The sequence below is a fragment of the Ovis aries genome, chromosome 1 (assembly GCF_016772045.2).
Source record: "Ovis aries strain OAR_USU_Benz2616 breed Rambouillet chromosome 1, ARS-UI_Ramb_v3.0, whole genome shotgun sequence".
Lineage (NCBI taxonomy): Eukaryota > Metazoa > Chordata > Mammalia > Artiodactyla > Bovidae > Ovis > Ovis aries.
In genome coordinates, this window is record NC_056054.1 from 119,618,465 (window position 1) to 119,635,868 (window position 17,404).

General features: G+C 41.5%; 1 protein-coding gene across 10 annotated transcripts in view; it reads left to right on the forward strand.

Annotated features, from left to right (window-relative positions):
* POU2F1 (POU class 2 homeobox 1) overlaps nucleotides 1–16,502 on the forward strand; it is a 206,520-nt gene extending 190,018 nt beyond the window's left edge. For 8 of the 10 annotated variants that reach the window (XM_060403567.1, XM_060403574.1, XM_060403572.1 and 5 more), the window contains 3 exons: nucleotides 2,481–2,826; nucleotides 3,676–3,764; nucleotides 5,551–16,502. In XM_060403567.1, coding sequence (XP_060259550.1) covers nucleotides 2,481–2,826; nucleotides 3,676–3,764; nucleotides 5,551–5,861 — 746 coding nt within the window. In that variant the 3' untranslated portion in view covers nucleotides 5,862–16,502. The remainder of the gene's footprint in view (nucleotides 1–2,480; nucleotides 2,827–3,675; nucleotides 3,765–5,550) is intronic. The other 2 variants (XM_060403580.1, XM_042257366.2) reach the window with 1 other exon arrangement.
* The last annotated feature ends 902 nt before the right edge of the window (nucleotides 16,503–17,404 follow it).

Genomic DNA, 17,404 nt, shown 5'->3' on the forward strand with positions numbered 1-17,404 from the left:
GTTGAGGCCATTCAGTTCAGTTCAGTTCAGTTCAGTCGCTCAGTCATGTCTGACTCTTTGCGACCCCATGAATTGCAGCACACCAGGCCTCCCTGTCCATCACCAACTCCCGGAGTTCACTCAGACTCAGGTCCATCGAGTCCGTGATGCCATCCAGCCATCTCATCCTCGGTCGTCCCCTTCTCCTCCTGCCCCCAATCCCTCCCAGCATCAGAGTCTTTTCCAATGAGTCAACTCTTCGCATGAGATGGCCAAAGTACTGGAGTTTCAGCTTTAGCATCATTCCTTCCAAAGAATACCCAGGGCTGATCTCCTTTAGAATGGACTGGGTGGATCTCCTTGCAGTCCAAGGGACTCTCAAGAGTCTTCTCCAACACCACAGTTCAAAAGCATCAATTCTTCGGCACTCAGCCTTCTTCACAGTCCAACTCTCACATCCATACGTGACCACAGGAAAAACCATAGCCTTGACTAGACGGACCTTAGTCGGCAGAGTGTTGAGGACATTGAAGCTCAGCAAACATAAATTCCCTGATCAAAATTGCCCAAGTAATTGAGTTGCTAAAAATATAGATAAAAGATATATGTTGATTAAAATGTGATTTACTGACTGGGAGAAATAATTTGAAGATCTTACTAAGTTATGGTACTCTAGTGCTCATGGGACATTCGTGTTGAAGACACTTAGAATGTGACTGGAGGACACGTGAGTGTGTGGTTAGCTGCTTGGTTGTCTGGCTCTTTGATACCCTGTGGACTGTAGCCCATCTTTGTCCATGGAATTTCCCAAGCAAGAATACTGGAGTAGGTTGCAGTTTCCTCCTCCGGGGGATCTTCTCAACCCAGGAATCAAACCTGAGTCCCATATGTCTCATTGGAGATTGGCATTCTTGGATTGTGTCTCTTTGGCAGGCACCTTTTTTACCATTGTGCCTCCTGAGAAGTGGTTGGAAGATAAAACCAGAAAAAACTACTTTGAGTGGTTTCTGGAGTCATTGTCTCTTGTATCTTAGCTTATCTTAGGTTCACTGATGAAATTATTGGGATTTTCTTTGTATACATGTGGGATTTTAAGAAAGTGATGCCGAGTAGTCTAAAAATGGCCGTGGAGAGTGAAGAAAGAGTGAAGTAAACATCACTTTAAGCTTTTGACCTCAAGATGTGGGCTATTTCATCTCAGAACTTTGAAAAGAAAGTAGTGCCCATAAGTGAAATCAAGTTAGATAAGGTGAGAAATTGTTCAAGAAAAGATTGAAATTTACTAGCAGCAGAAGAGAAATGAGAAAAGACGTTTACCTTCTTATAGAACAGTGTGCACGTCTCAGGAGAAAAGCGTCAAACAGTGAAAAAGTGTATGAATCTGCCAAACATACGAGCCAAATAGCATCAATAGCCCAGCGACATAAACTGATTCGATAGGTTTAGAACTGAATGATGGTACTGTGATTAATAATATCCACAAAGATGTAATTTGTACTTACGGACAGCACGAGTGAAGAGGGAATCATCTTATATTTTTGAGAAGGGCGGAAAGACGAGTAAGTAAATCCTCCCTTTTCAGTTAACAGTAAGAAAGGTATGTTTACCTGAATCATTCAGAGACTACATAGCACTTTCGTGTAGCATGATAGGAAATGGGGACAGTAGAGTCAGTACTGAAACAGATGGGGTCTAATTTCCTCCTAGCTCTGTGATATGTGAAAGAAACATTTCTTCACAGTAAAATGATCAGAGTTGAATTCTAGGTGTTCTTAGTATAGGTCAGAAAAAGGCTTCAACATAGGTTTTAAAAGAACAAAACTGACTGAATTTTTAATACAGCTGTTAATAGAGAAGAGAGTCTTCTACAGCTTAGTGACAGATTCTATCACAGAGAAAGTTTTTATATAGATCTTTTTTCTAATATGTTTATGGGTTTGAAATATTTATTTTGATTGGTCTAGTTCTTATATCATTTCTGAAGTCTCTTATACTTCTAGACATATGCCTTTAGTTATTTTTGTACTACTTCTGTGAATGTTATTAATATTTATTTTAGAAAAATATGCATCTTTTTCTTGATTTCATTACTTTGTTTTGCTTTTTCTAAAGAGACTAAGGAGATTTCTAAATGAAAATGCTTTTCAGAAGCGTGGATTTTTTTTTTTACTTATACATATCTTCTCCAGAGCAGTTGTGTTCTATAGTTAGAGCTTCTGTGATTTTTTTATTTTAAATAGGAAATTGGAATTGGAAAGCCATGTTCTCTGTTTCATGGTTACTTTATTACTCTTGCCTCTTAAAGTAGGATTCATCGCTTTGGTTCTTAAAACGTTTGGTTTTGTGGTTAATTTCCATAGAAACACTGAACTCGTTTAATAGAAAAGGACATGTTACTGGATTGTAGAAAATGCAGTTGATTCTAGAGTATGGCTGAATAAAGCAACCATCCTTCCAAAAACTTTTCCGGAAGGTCACTGTCAGGTGTGATTCTCTTTCAGGCACTACAGATACCACCTCCAACAACACTGCAACCGTGATCTCCACGGCGCCTCCGGCCTCCTCGGCGGTCACCTCCCCCGCTCTGAGCCCCTCCCCTTCCGCCTCAGCCTCCACCTCCGAGGCGTCCAGCGCCAGTGAGACCAGCACCACGCAGACCACCTCCGCTCCTCTGTCCTCTCCTCTTGGGGCCAGCCAGGTGATGGTGACCGCGTCAGGGCTGCAAACAGCAGCAGCTGCCGCCCTCCAAGGAGCTGCCCAGTTGCCAGCAAATGCCAGTCTCGCTGCCATGGCTGCTGCTGCAGGCCTAAACCCAGGCTTGATGGCGCCCTCACAGTTTGCAGCTGGGTGAGGTGCTTTCTTACCTGTTTACATCTGAGAAACAACTCGGAGGGCATCCCTAGAGTTACTCACAGGGACTACTTTTCAACACTATCTTAGATGCAAAAGCAGAGGACCTTTAAAGCCATCATCTCTCTGAAATAGGTTGCTCTGTAGTAGCACAGAGACTTTGATTGTGGTTGAACTAGTTTCTTAACACCCTGCTGCTGCTGCGGCTGTTGCGAAGTCGCGTCAGTCTCGTGCAACTCTGTGCGACCCCATAGACGGCAGCCCAGCGGGCTTGCAGGAACACTGGAGTGGGGTGCCATTTCCTTCTCCCTGGAAGGGCACGAATCACACTTTTATTTCTAAATGAAGATACAGAACACCAGGCCACTGATTATACCTGAGTGATGAGGCCAGGAAAAAAGCATAGAATTCCTGACTGGTATTCTTATACTTTTTCCATTATTCTCTCAACTGTCTGCTTTCTAATTCTTAAACATAAATAAGAGATATATAGTAATAGGATTCCAAATTTTATAATATCATCAAAAAAAATGAGTTTGTAAATATATTCTGTTCTCTGTCATTTTTTTCTCTTGCTTTGGGAAAAAGAGGACAAAGTAACTCAAAGAGTCAAAATGACTGTAAGGTTTACACTTTCTGTGGACCGTAACAGTGCTTTGCTTTGTGTAAGTGAGCATCAAGGGAAGCAGTGACTTGGAAGCGCCATGTGAAGGGTGTAGAGAGAATGGCACGCATTCCCCTGTGCTTCCCACCCGTACTTTCGTTTCTCTTGTCTCTTTGGGTATGTTGTCAGATGGACACGTGTGTCTACGCTGTAATGGTGTGTCTGTTCTTCTGGTCTTTCAGAGGTGCCTTACTCAGCCTCAATCCGGGAACCCTAGGTGGTGCTCTCAGCCCAGCTCTGATGAGCAACAGTACACTGGCAACTATTCAAGGTCAGTAGGATTTTTTTTCCACTACTTCAGCTTTCTCTTTTTTTCTTAAGTGAAGGAAGTCTGCTTTGCTAGAGGTGAAAGTAACGTGAGGAGATAGTTGAATTGATAATGCTGACAACCCTGAGGACCAGGAATGTGTTCCTATAAAAAGCTTTGTAAGAAAAATATAGGTGTCAGTTTGTAAGAACAGGAAATATGCTTAGTGTGGTGTATTAAGAAACCAGGATGGTACTTGCCTGGCAACCCAGGAAATAAAACTGCGCTTCCACCACAGGGGACGCGGGTTCCATCCCTGGTCAGGGAACTAACATCCTGCCAGCTGCACAGTGTGGCCAGAACACCAGAGAAAGAACTCTTATGCTAATATTTATCTTCTTACGATATAGGCTTGAAGATATTTCTTCCTAAATTTATCTAAATAGTCATCCAAGAACCATCCCCAGGCAAGTTTGACCAAGTAAAACTCCCCAGTCCCCATCCCTGCCCTCAAGAGTGGTATACTGGAAGGCTGTGTAACAAATTAACATCGGAGGACCGCATGCAGCCTGCAGGGGTACTTTTAGTTCTTGTTAGGTTCTGCTGTCTATATATCCTCACCATTATAGAGCTTAGGTTCTCTTGGATTTTAGCATCTCTTTCCCAAGCCCAGATGGGTCCCTTTTGGCCTTAGCATGCTATCCAGTCTGAAATGAATCTAAGTCCACTCATTCTAGATATTGAAGAGGCTGCTTTGTTTAGTATTTGAGCTTTATGTTTGAAGATGCTTTCTGTCATGTGACTCGGGAAACACTTGGAGGCATCATTATACTAATCTCAGAATTTTTTCTTAAAATAATTCGTGCTTAAATGAGAGTTCTTAGAGCCAAAAACAGTTTTTAAACTGCTAAACTTCATTTAGGATTAGTGTTTCATGGATGATATCTCTACAGTATACTGTAGGCAGTTCCAAACAAATCCAAAATGTCACCTAGATTACCTTACATTATATTGACTTTCTCATTGACTAAATCATATGTGAAATTGCTTCCTGGTTAGATCTATAAAGCTTTTATTATAAAATGATTTCTTTTTGGAGTAAGATTTGTGATAAATCACTTTTTCTCTTGCATTACAATGTGTCTCTGGTCTGTGGTCATGCTAAAAAGACACAGCTGAGTACCAGAGAGGTACTGTATGGGAAGATCTAGAACTGGACTGTGCCTCTAAGCCTAGAGTCTCAGAGAATGTCAAGCTGCAGCAGGACTCACTGTTCTGTACTCATTGTGTGATCGTGTCCAAAGTCAGGGACATTCCCTCAGTTCCTCTTGCTTTTTTTAATTACGTAAGAAACAAATTTTTAATGCCACTAGGAAAAACCCTCAAATATACATGTAAGGGTGTGATTATATGGGTGAGGGGATTGTTGGGGGTTTTCAGATACAGAAAACGATAGTCTTTTGAATGGAGTTACTTTTTCATTAAGTCAAAATTATTGTATTTAACAAATATTTCTGGGTAGATGAAATAAGTTGAGATTTCAGGACAGAGATATAACTCTTGATTCTCTTCTCCCCTATCCTATTCATGCTCATTAGAGTTTTCAGTCCTCTAGGCTCTTTTAAAATTATAAATAAACTTTGGTTGGTAAATTATAGCACTGTGATTAAGGGGAAAAAATTCAGTTAAGGGATAAACTTTTTTCATCAGGGTTGTAGGAAAACTTAGGATATTTGATGTGTTCTTTGTCTTCTCCAAGCAGACACTAACATTCTCCTTCCTACCTGTTTTCTGCGGGGTTTGTCTGTAGCTCTTGCTTCTGGTGGCTCTCTTCCAATAACGTCACTGGATGCAACTGGGAACCTGGTATTTGCCAATGCAGGAGGAGCCCCCAACATCGTGACTGCCCCTCTGTTCCTGACCCCTCAGAACCTCTCTCTGCTCACCAGCAATCCAGTTAGCTTGGTCTCTGCCGCTGCAACCTCTGCAGGGAATTCTGGACCTGTAGCCAGCCTTCATGCCACCTCCACCTCAGCTGAGCCTATCCAGAACTCTTTCCTCACTGTGGCCTCTGCCAGCGGGGCTGCCTCCACCACCACCACCGCCTCCAAGGCACAGTGAGCTGGGCCGAGCGGCGCTGCTGGCAGAGACTGAAACACGTGGTGGACTTCCTGTTGCCATGTTGCAAGGGCAAGGGAGAGGAGGGAGAGAAGAGAAAGAACACACGGCGGAAAAAAAAGATGGAGATGGGACAGCAAAATTGCCTAATTTTTTAATAAAACACTGTCTTTTCAGGATTGCTTCATGGATTGGAGAACTTTCTAACCAAAAATTAAAAAAAAAAAAAAAAAGGCAGAAACAAAAAATCAAAAACAAAAAAATAAGTGAAAGGACTACTTATCATTTCCAGCAGTCATGATGACGAGTTAAGGTGGGTTACCAATTCCGACATAGGAAGGGGATTTCTTGTTTGTCTAAATTTCTTTTTCTTTTAAAAAAATCATTTTATCGGTCTGTTGTACAGGCCATTAAGTCATAACAAGGTGTTTATAATCATATCAATTGTGTTGGGGGTTCCTTTCTTAACTGGTACAATTTAGGCAGGCCTGTATTACTGTATCTCTATTGTTATTGTTGTTATTGTTTTATATATATATATATATATATATATATAGTTTGGACATGTTTATCTCTCGCTCCTGGATCCTGTTTCAGTGAGCTCCCACACTGTGGGGTGGGAGGGCTTTAGGGTGAGGGGGAACTTACGCTCTTAACTGCGGGGAATGTTCTTGCCGGTTTCCTTATCCTTGATGACTCTTACAGAGGTGCTAGAAAATTATTTTCTTTTGCCACTTATGCAAGAGGCTTGGTGCAGAAGCTGAAGGCAGTGTGTGCAAACACTCCCACTCCACACACGCCCCCTCCCCCCCATCAGGTGGTGCCTTTGGAGCACTTTTGTGTAGGAAGGAATTCCTGCTGAACTGTAGCTCTCACTCACCCCAAATCATTGACCTGAGGCCCAGATCCTGTGGTGCAACAGTGCTGCTTTCTGCTACTTTCAATGGAAATGGCTGTACATGTTGCAGGGCAGGATTTGGTTCCAAAGAGCAAAGACTACTGCAGACACCTGACTTGGTGGTTCTCCTGATTTCTTGTCTCCTGAAATGCTCCTACTGTTGGTGTGTGTGTGTGTTTGTTCCACTTTGTGGAAGTTTTTCATCCAAACTTCCTTTAACTTACTTGGCAAAGAACAAAATGACTTACTGAAACTGGGAAGCTTTTCCATTCTTTTATTTATCGAAGGAGCTCTACTAGACTGTTTTTCATTGGTTATGGATCACCCAGAGAGGTGTGATGAGAAGAGTGTGAGGTTACCACGTTTTCCTCTAGCCACAGACTTCCTTTTCAGTAGATGGCTTATCAGTTCCTCTAGCCCTGATACTCTCCTTGGTTCTCTGACTGGAGAAGGCACTAATTAGCGAGATACGGGATATGTAGACCCTTTGAAAGACTTTGAACAGGAACTTTGTACACACCTCACGTGTCTCCTTGGTTTGTTAGTGATGCTCCTGCTAGGTAGGTCTAAATGGCAATACACATCTCTTTATTCATTGTAGAAAGCAATTAGCTTCTGTAATTGTTTTCCCGGTATTTCTAGACGATGTCAGTGAGCCCATGAAAAGGAAATGTTTATGGAAGATGAATAGGAATGAAGGTTTCCCTTCTCCAGGAAGGGTAACCTAGAGATTAGATTTCCCTTTTTGTCAGTGTTCTGTTATTATAGTATCTGTATCCAAAAAAATTCCCAAAGACTGGATTGCTGCAATGCAGCTCATTTGAGCTCCCTTCTTATTGGAATTAAAGGTTCCCACCTGGCATCTGTGGGTGCTTGCGTACATCTCCAGTGGTTCCATGACTGCACTTTTTCCCCCTTCCAAGCTTGGGGCTGAGAGAGAGCTTACAGGTGATTTTTCTTCTTCTTGCTCTGCTTGTGTCCACGAGGGAGCTTGAATTCTGTGTATTTGTCTCAGTGTTGGGAAAGGCAGTGATACAGACACAGTGTGTTTTTGTTTATGATCATTCAAGTTGGAGACAGGCATATTAATATTAAAAGGCCAGAAACGTTTTAGTTCCCTTGTTAATTTTTCTCCTGTTTCTTTTGTCTTCCCATTTTATTTCACAAAGTACCCTTCACCTTCCTAAAATCCCTCTAAAATCAGTGAACTGCAAGCAGGGAAACGATAACAAATGTCCATCCACCGTTTTTATGTGTGGTATGTTTTTTTAATGTTTTTTTTTTAACTAAGCTTGAACCAAAGTCAATTTTTAGCAAGCTGCTGTACTAATGGACTAGTTTATATCGTGCAGTTCAGACACATTGAGGAGATAGATGCTACTGACAATTTCTTTTTTTCATTTGTCTTTATTAATTTTATATAAAAGTTGCTGCTTGTTTTAATCTTTTATGTTGGTAAATTGTAATATCCTCTGGGCAGACGTTAACTTGAGTTTTTAAGTAGTTTGTTTAGTTTGGTGTGTAAATAGAATGGCAGTGTCAGTTACTAATTTTTCTCCTCTTCATCTCTCTGTTTCTCTGATGTAGTTGAATTTAACCTTTTATCCTTATTTGACATCTCTAATTTTAGTCTGTGCAGATGATTTTAGGGCTGTCAGTTATACTGTAGCTGCCCATAGGGATGGGTCCCTCCCTTGGGAATGGTAGGTTAGGAGGAAGGATTCAGGGAGGAAGATGCTGATACCCACCAGACTGGGTTAGAGGTTATAGCATTCATTTCCCAAATCGCTACCAAAGGAAGTGTTGAGTCCCAAGGGACTCAAGCCCAGTGGATTAAGAGGAGAAGCAAGGAAAGGTCGTGTTTGTTTGTTTCCCTATGTGGCTCAAAAATACTCCCTCTCCTAAAGAAGATCACCAATAGACTTTCATATTTAAAAAAAAAATACTAAGCTTTAAATGTCAGTACAGTGGTCTTCTATTCCCTGCCCTGCCTGTAGTCTCTAATCAGTTTGGGACAAAGGGATTCTGCCTTTGTGTGGGTATGAGTGTGGATCACTTTGTGAGGATAAACTTTAAACCAGCATAAAAACCTGTGTTCGAAAGAAAAAATATATCCTTTAGACAAAGGTAACTCTTAGAATTTTTCTTTTATTCGCTTATTTAAGAAACAAGTTGTGAAATGCATACACAAAACACTAAAACAGCTTGTTGATGGGTGTTTAACTTAAAATTGAATCCCCATCATCATCCCTAGATCGTCTACTGACCATATTGCTTCATGACTCAGCCTTTAGTCCTTTTTTACTTTGTATCATCTTTTTTATCATCTCAAGAAATGCTTTGAATCTCCTAAGCTAAGATACTCAGACTTAACTTTTAGCCACCTTATATGGGAGAGTCTGGAAATTAAGGGGTCCATTTGGCCAAAAAGAAATACTTGGTAGAGTTTCTGCGCTTCTAAGAGAAAAGACCAGGTAGGTCATCACAGTTCGTTGTGGTCCTTCTTTGTTTTCCCCTTAATCTTTATCCAGATTTTATTTTATCCCTGAATTTGGTTAACACATATTAAGCCAAAGACTAATTCAAAATGCATTTATAGTCATACTATATTTGCCCATGGTAATGGGCCCTGCCTGGGGAGTGATGAATGTAATTGTTTGAATCCTGCTTATCACAGGCAAGGCAGTTTGGTTATAAACTTTATTTGTACCCTGTATAAATCTAAAGGACAGATGAGAAAGACCTAGAAAAGGGCTTCTCAGAAGAACAATATTATTGTTCTTGAGTTAAGAAATATGTTGAGTGCTATGTCAGTTTAAATGTTCCTGAAGTTATATAGGCAGTCGTCTAGAATTTAAAAAAAAAATGTTCCTATCCATTCATGACGATATAAAACACACTTTCTTTTATTTATTTGTTAAGAAAGATCAATACCATCCCAGTTGGCTCAACTTATTACTAGAGAAATGGAACCAAAGGCATCCAACTTTCATTTTGTTTAGAGCCATGCTGATTTGTACTTCATGGTAGCATTATTAGAAATTAGCATTTTTTTAAGGGAAAATAAGATTAATTAAAAGATTTTTAGTGAGATTATCTTGCCAATTTATTCTACACAGTCCATCCATCGTTGGGAAGAAAAGCACAGTTTTACCTCTTTCTTGTGTTATTTTGCTCTATTATCCCTCATTTATTTGGTGGGAGAGAAGGTGGGAGAAAACCGTGTCTATATATCATGCAGAAGCACAGATACTTGCTTGACACAATATTTAAATTCAGCCCAATCTTTAACGTTAAATTTTCTATTTAAATTGCTGGGAAAGCTGGATACGTTTGCAAATACAGGAAATTAATGTAGATTTTTTAAAGTTGTAGATCCTAATAGTAAACATTGCAATTAGTATATAATAAACACTTGGCTTATAAAACAAACTCTTTGTAGTTCATAGTCTAAAGTTGTTCCCAAACCATATCACCCTCACAAAACTGTTTACCAAGAGAAAAGTGAAATCATTACAATAGGAAGAAACTAGAGAGAATGGACAGGGAGCTGACTCAGATGGGCAAGAATTTATGAATTCGTTTAATCATAACCATTGTGAGTTCCTCTTTGTATGTGTGTGTGAAAAGCATTTAGTTTAATCACAGCCCTGGCCATCTATGCACGCAGTACAAGTGTGAACTTGGACAAAAATAGAATAAATAAATTGCTTTCATCATTAAAGACTGATACTAATCCTGTTCTACCATATTCTTTTCTTAATCTAAAGAAATTAAATGGGACACCCCTGAAATTTTCAGTAAGATATTTGAAAGGATCCAGCCAGAGGGCAGGGAATATGTCTTTTCTCAGTTTTCCAGTTTATACCCAGATTTCCATATGATTTATGAAGTTGCTTTCTTCTGAGTATCCTTATTCATGAAGCATTTCCATGTGTAGGCTCTTCTACCCTTAGCCTTTGCTTAAAGTAGTAAACATTAGTGGATTTTATGTTATTCTGTTATCTGGATCTCCTTTCCTCTCTTCCTTTTCACTTTGAATGGTGATACCTTAATCCGTGAGGATAATGCTTGTGGGTAACAGCTAGCTTCTGGCACCTTCATAAAATACCTCAGCATAGCTTAGCATTGTTACAGAGCTGGTTTAAACTAAAAACCAAATAAATAAAAAGGAAGAACTTTATAAATAGTGGAAATAATTCTAGCTGTAGCATTTAGTTGAACTAATGTTTATTATGATTGATAAACATGACTGATGCTATATGTATTTGGCATCCTGTTTATAGGTTACAGTTTATAGGGTTAGGGAGGGGTGGGGGGAAGAGAAGAAGATGATTATGTTAGAAGGAAAACATTGCATTGCGTGTGTGTGTGTGTGTGTGTGTGTGTGTGTGTGTGTGTGTGTTTCCTTATCTCTGTCTTGCCAAAGGAAACTTGATCATCCCTGTGTTTGGGTTTGGGGTTTTTTGGCCTCTCTAAGGTCTGGGCTGCAGCGCAGTGTGTGGTGGCATGCAGGTTACACATTTGTTATCCAGTTCAGGGTCCTCAAGGCATTTACATCCCTTCCTATGGCCGCCTGGGCCCCCCAGACCCTGCCAGGCTCTTCCGATGATTCATTACCTCTCATGTAGCAAGAGCTTAAGAGAAGGATTAATGTGTGAATGTTGGAGTATATAGTTGAGAAATAGAGACAGAATTAGACAAGCACCCTTTAATTTGGAGAGGAAAAGAGAAATAAGTGATTGATGCATCTTAATCTTAGGAAATTAAAACATTTTTTGGTCATCCTCTGTCACGTTATTGAATGTTGTGCAGTAGCACAGCAGTTTGAAACCTCACTTCCTTTTCTCACATCAAGGCTAATTCTGTCTTGACCAAAAATGCAAACAGAAGAAAACCAGATCAAGAAGTTGAAAGCCAACCAGCTCACCCCACACGTGTGATGGTGTGACCTTTAGAGACTGGTTAGTGAGACTGACGAAAGTATTGTTCTTGGTGGGCTGTCTTGAATGAGAAATGATGCTGGTTTAGAAACAGTTAGGAGCCCTTTCTGGCCAGACTATGGGACAGACTTTCTTGGCTTCCCAAGTTCAGATGTAGACTCTGTGTCCAGAAAGGCTATTTTTCAATAGGTGACCCTTCTCAGAGAATCTAAGTGGGGTTCCGTTTGGATACCAAAGACACTGCATTGTTTATTCTTATGTTTTCCACACAAGCAGCAGAAGTAAGAACAAACAGCTGAAATGTGGAAAAAGCTTTACATTTGTCTCTTTACTTTTCCTCTCCCCTCTCTTCTTCTGCCTATATAATCTCCACTTTTTGAAGGAAGTCTTGTTGGTCATCCTAGCTTTGGAAAAGAGATTAACTTAGTTTCACTCTGCTGGTTCTGTAAAAATGCATAGAGTTGCTCACTGTGGCAGTGATATTCTTGCCATTGCTGGGAAATTTAGAGGGAGTGTGGCAAAAGATGGGAGTAGGATTCTTTTATTTCCCTTTATCCAACACTTACAGTGAGAACAAGCACAACCAGTGTGAGTTCAGATGCTGTTTAGTTGTTCTGTCACTTGTAAAGGATAAGCATTTTTAAGAGCAAGATTACATGAAGACCCAAAAAGAAGACCCTTCTTTTATTCTTCCGTAGAGCTGTATTGTTACAGAATGTTTCTACGTATGGGCTCTGAAGACTTGAGTAATTCATTGTTTTGGTTTACTGTTGATAAGACACAGAAAATGGGAGAGGGAAAAGAAATTTATTGTTCTAGATATTCTATCAAAAAATGATCAGGTTGCAGAACTTCATGACAGCTTTACCAGTAATCCTATTCTGGCATTATATAAAAGTGATATTAATATTATGTGACTTTTCAAAGTACTAGATAGGTCAGGAAGCAGGTAACAGGACTATTAAAGATAACAGCGCTGAAAACAGTTGTGGGAAGACAGACCATACATGACGGACCGCCACTGTCGCGGAAGCAAAGCTCCAAGGGTGGGCAGGGCAGGGCCGGTCCCTTAATGATTCTTTCTGACCCTGAATCAGCCCATTCTGCGCAGGACCGTGCCACCCAGGGTCACCTTCTAGTTCACACCCAGGACACTGTCAGAAAGTTCAGACCCCAAAACTAATTTACTATAAAAAAGCAAGCAAAGCATTGAAGTCTGATGCAAAGTTCCCCCGAGGTTGGTTGGTTGGTTTGCTCATCATTGTTTTGAGCCAGCCACAACCTCACAGAAGCAGCTTAAGGCTCTTTCATGACCTGGCAGGGACGCTGAGCTCTCTCACGTGATATAAGAAGCCTGCAGGCAGACAGTTGGGCACAGTGTGGTTTCCAGAACGAGACATTCAAATACTTCTTTAAAATGGGGATCTCCTTCAAATGGACAAGGGCAGAGCCAAGGGGAGAGAAGACTCTGTGGTTCTACCTGGTCCTACGGGGTCTCTAAGTCTGAACAGTAGCACAGGAAGGGAAAGCACTTTCAGAAGCAGAATGACAGTCCTGTTAGGAAAGGCTGTGGTTGTAGGCAGCTGGAGGTGCCATATCTTTGGTTCTGAGCCTACACAGTTCTCCGTAAGGCATAGACTTTCTGAGAGTAGAGTGGACCAGCCTGGTTGTGTTTAAAACTGCAAACTGTTCAGAGTGGGGGAAGGAGAGAGCCTAAGACGTGGTTATAACATTGGCTTTTGACAGCGTTAAATAGTATGTCTCCCCTGAGTGCAGGTAAAAGGGAGAGACTGACTTCTTCCAGCTTCTTACCTTTGCTTGAGGGGGCCTGTGTGCATTGCTCAGTCCACAGGAGGTTTCATTCCAAGGAAATGCCCTCCCCTACATTAGACCATAGTTCAGTCCCTGCAGCTGTGGTGATAGCAGAAAGGAGGTGAGTAAGTGTGGGGGGTTTCCGCCCACCACAAATCCACGAGCTATTGTATACCTCATTTCTAACTCGTGACTGAGTAACATGCTTTAACTTTCTCTAACCCCTACAGAGTTGCCAAGTCTGCCCTCCCTCTTCTGAGTAATGTTGAACTCTGGCCTATAGCATCATGGGACCTGTAGCCTAGGGTGGGACTTCCCAAAGCCTCTGAATGTTGCTGCTTTAAAAGCTACTGCAAGCTGAGGGCAAATTGCAATCTCCTCTTTCTTTTTGTTGCAAGGGGTCTTCACAGGACTCTTTAACATCTGTTCCCCGCCACCCTGCCCTTATGGGCTGGCCAGCCCTCCCCACACCCCCAGCCTGCACCACATCTCTGACTGCTGGCCACACATCACCTCCTGTACTTGCCTTCTCCCTGGTAGGGAGAGGTCATCCCCTTCCCCTATGAGGCCTCAGGGTTCTGCTTATTTTCAGGACTTTGGGTGGAAGGGAAAACACACCAAAGGCTCCTTTAACCTGACTGCTGCATATACATTTCACTTTTTTCCTTTGACATGACCAAAAAAAAATCCAAATATTTAAGTTTTTATTATTATTAATATTATTATTATTTGACAATCTTATATCCACTGGGCTGTCTAGAAGCTGCATCTCCAGCCCTTCACCTTTTCTTTGAATGTAGTTCCCAACCTTCAATTCCCACCCCCAATGTTGGAAAAAAAAGCTTTGCCAGGTCTTACTACTGCTGCTATAAGCCAGGGGAGGGTGGTTTCTTTGTGTTGTTTTGCTTCATTTTTAAAATTTCCAGCCAAAACCAAAGATTTTTTAATGATTGTATAAACTCAAAACAAACAAAAAAACCAAAGAAAAGGGAAGTCTTCAGCATCAATCCAGTCTGTGGCGTCCTGGCATTAAGAGGAGGGGGCCGGGGTGGGGAGGTGGGGCCTCTGACAGTGTTGGAAGGGCAGGGGGTCTGTTTTCCACGTTCCGGGTTTGCAGAGGCAGATGCTCAGTAGCCTTGACTCTTGCCAGCTTGTGAACATGCCATGGAATAAACTGGCATTTCAGATTGTCCAAAACAGTGGACGGAAGCCCATGGCCATGATAGCACACCTCCAGTCACCGCGGCGACCCACCCTCCAGCAGCTGTGGTCACCCCAGGGCTTTAGCAGAGGGACGGGATGGCACCCGTGGACTCCACAGAGTGGGGGAGATTGAAGACACTGGCGCAGGATTGGCTGCTCTGCTGGGTGCTTTAACCTCTGGGGCGGTGCTGGCAGGTGAACACACGCCAAGTTGCCCTTCTGAGCCTTTTCTCTCTTTCCTTTACTGGAACTGCTTGGAAGTGGCTGTCCTGTTTGTGAGAAAACATGCGTAACGATTATCGAGCTTTCCATTTCTCCTCATTGTAACTTGTTTCCTTTTGCAGCACCACTGTGCGACTATGCAGTGTATTTCACAACCTTTTGTGCTAGGTAGATGCCTGTGACTTTTTAACTTGGGGGGTGGGGGGTTGCAAATGAAGGAACTTTTTACATGGATCTTTTTAATCTCAGTTGATTGGGGAAGGGGGGGGGATTTGGTTTTAGGGTCATACAAGCTCTATCCCAAAGCAAAATCCAAATGTTAATAATATTAGCCTGATGCAGATACCAAAGATAATTTCTTTCCTGCAGAACCTTAGACTTGTGTATTAAGTACGATTACCCAGCACTTGCATTAGTCTAACCTCAGTAATTCCAAAGCTTAGATGTATATTTTGGTATATTTCTGGGATATTAAAAAAAAAAAGTCATTTCTTGTTTCAGTGTAATGCTCTTAAAGTCATAGCATGAAAATAGCTGTCCTATTCTTAGTAGTTTGAATAATAGTATTTTTGTATGTTTGGGGTGTGTCTCTGTATGTATTAACATAACAGTTTTCACTGCCTAGGTGTTCATAATAAAAAAGAAAACAAAAAAGTTCTGAGTGTACATAATATTCAGTAATAAACTTCCACTGGGTTCAATTTGGATTGAATATTTGCTGATTACCAATCCCAACTGGGATTCCATTTTGTTTTAAAGAGACAGTGATCGTGTTTTTCTAAAGCTGTTTTCTTTCTCTCTGTCTTTAAATATCTTAACTTTACCACCTTTCTCTTTTCTTGCCTTTTTTTTTTAAATATTGATTCAGGGGTGTTTTTCCACTGTTGTCAAGGGAGGAACACAAGGGGAAATTGACTCCTTGGTCTCCCCAAACGTTTTGTTTTATGTACTTAACTTTAAAATGTGAGTTTGAGTTCTCTTTTGTGGAAACTTAAGATGTGGTGTAAATGATTTTTTTCCAAAATTGTCCAGCAACTTTAATGAGGCAGTGACAATTCATAAGTAGTTTATTGGGAGTCCTTTTACATTTCTGCTTAGATAACTACAGTCTGGGTGGCTATTGTATAGCCTCACTGTCCCAGCATACCTAGTTAGCCATTTCCCCTCTGATAGGAATATTTCATAAGAATCAACTGATAACTTGGAGTTCAGGACCTCATTATCTGGGCCCTCGGGAAACACTTTTTCTTGGTTTTGAAAACCCGAAACACAAGCAACTTCACATTTGGGGGAATTAGCTGGTACCTCCTGAGGCCTGAGGAGGAGGTGGGGAATATGAGCGGTGCTGTCTCTTTAAAAGTGCCCTTTATAGGATCCCCTTCCTGAGGCTGCCTGCAGGGGCTCTATAGGCTTGGGAAAGGTTGTGTAGGTGACAGTGAATCAGAAGAAATGGTAGATTTTGTGTAGATGCATTTGTCTGCTGTAATTTTTTATATATATTAAACTTACTGTAACTGTACAGTTCATTTCTGTTGTAAAACATCATTAAACCATTTTCCAAGTGTTTCCATATTGTTTGAGTTTCTCTAAAGTTGTCATGTTGGTGTTCTGGATGCTTCACATATTCCCACACTACTCCCCTAAGCCTTCCAACTTAATTTTTTCCAGCAGGTGCTCTCAGGAGCCCCAGGGTCCCTGTAAGCACGCTGGCTCCTCCCCAACCCCCACCCGACTCCTGCACACTTCCCCTTCTGCTCCATGGGGCCTGTGGCCACCACCGCGCTCCCTCCCCAGGCCCTAGTGGCTTTCTGGGACCCTGAGTCTGGAGGCAGTGGTCTCCTTCAGGCCTGAGGACTTTGTGTGATCAAACACACAAGCCCTTGATTGACCTGTGAGAGAAATCTTCAAAACTCCCCTCTCACTGTGTATTTGACTTCAGAACTGGCATTGAACTTGACTTCTTCCAAATTGATTGTTTAGACTGCCACGTGCCTCTAGCATTTCTTGCCGGGTCCTGAACACTCATTCTCTGGTGTCCTCTGAAGGGCGGTAATCCTGAATTTGCCCTCTCCTTCTCCTGTCTGATGGTTCACAACTTAGCTCCCTCTGGCTTCTTATAGCCAACATTTAGTGTCTTAATGCAATTAGTTGACTGCATAAAAAGGAAAATTGGAATCTCAAAGTGAATTTCCTGGAGAGAGGGAACTTCAGCCTGCTAACAAGCTTTGGGAGGTGTCCACTTTAACTAGTGTATATGAACTGAATCTGTGCATCCCCTTAAATGAGGAGTCAGAGATTGAAAGAGAGCTCACACTATGGCCTCAGGGTATGCTTGCTGTCCCGAAAGGGGCCCAAAATGGAAGACAAATACTGGCTTCTCCTCTCCCCACTTCTTATGTTAAAGAATGCCTCACTCTTTGCCAGTCTACCCTGTCTCATATTTATACCTTGCTTTTCAGTTTGTTAAG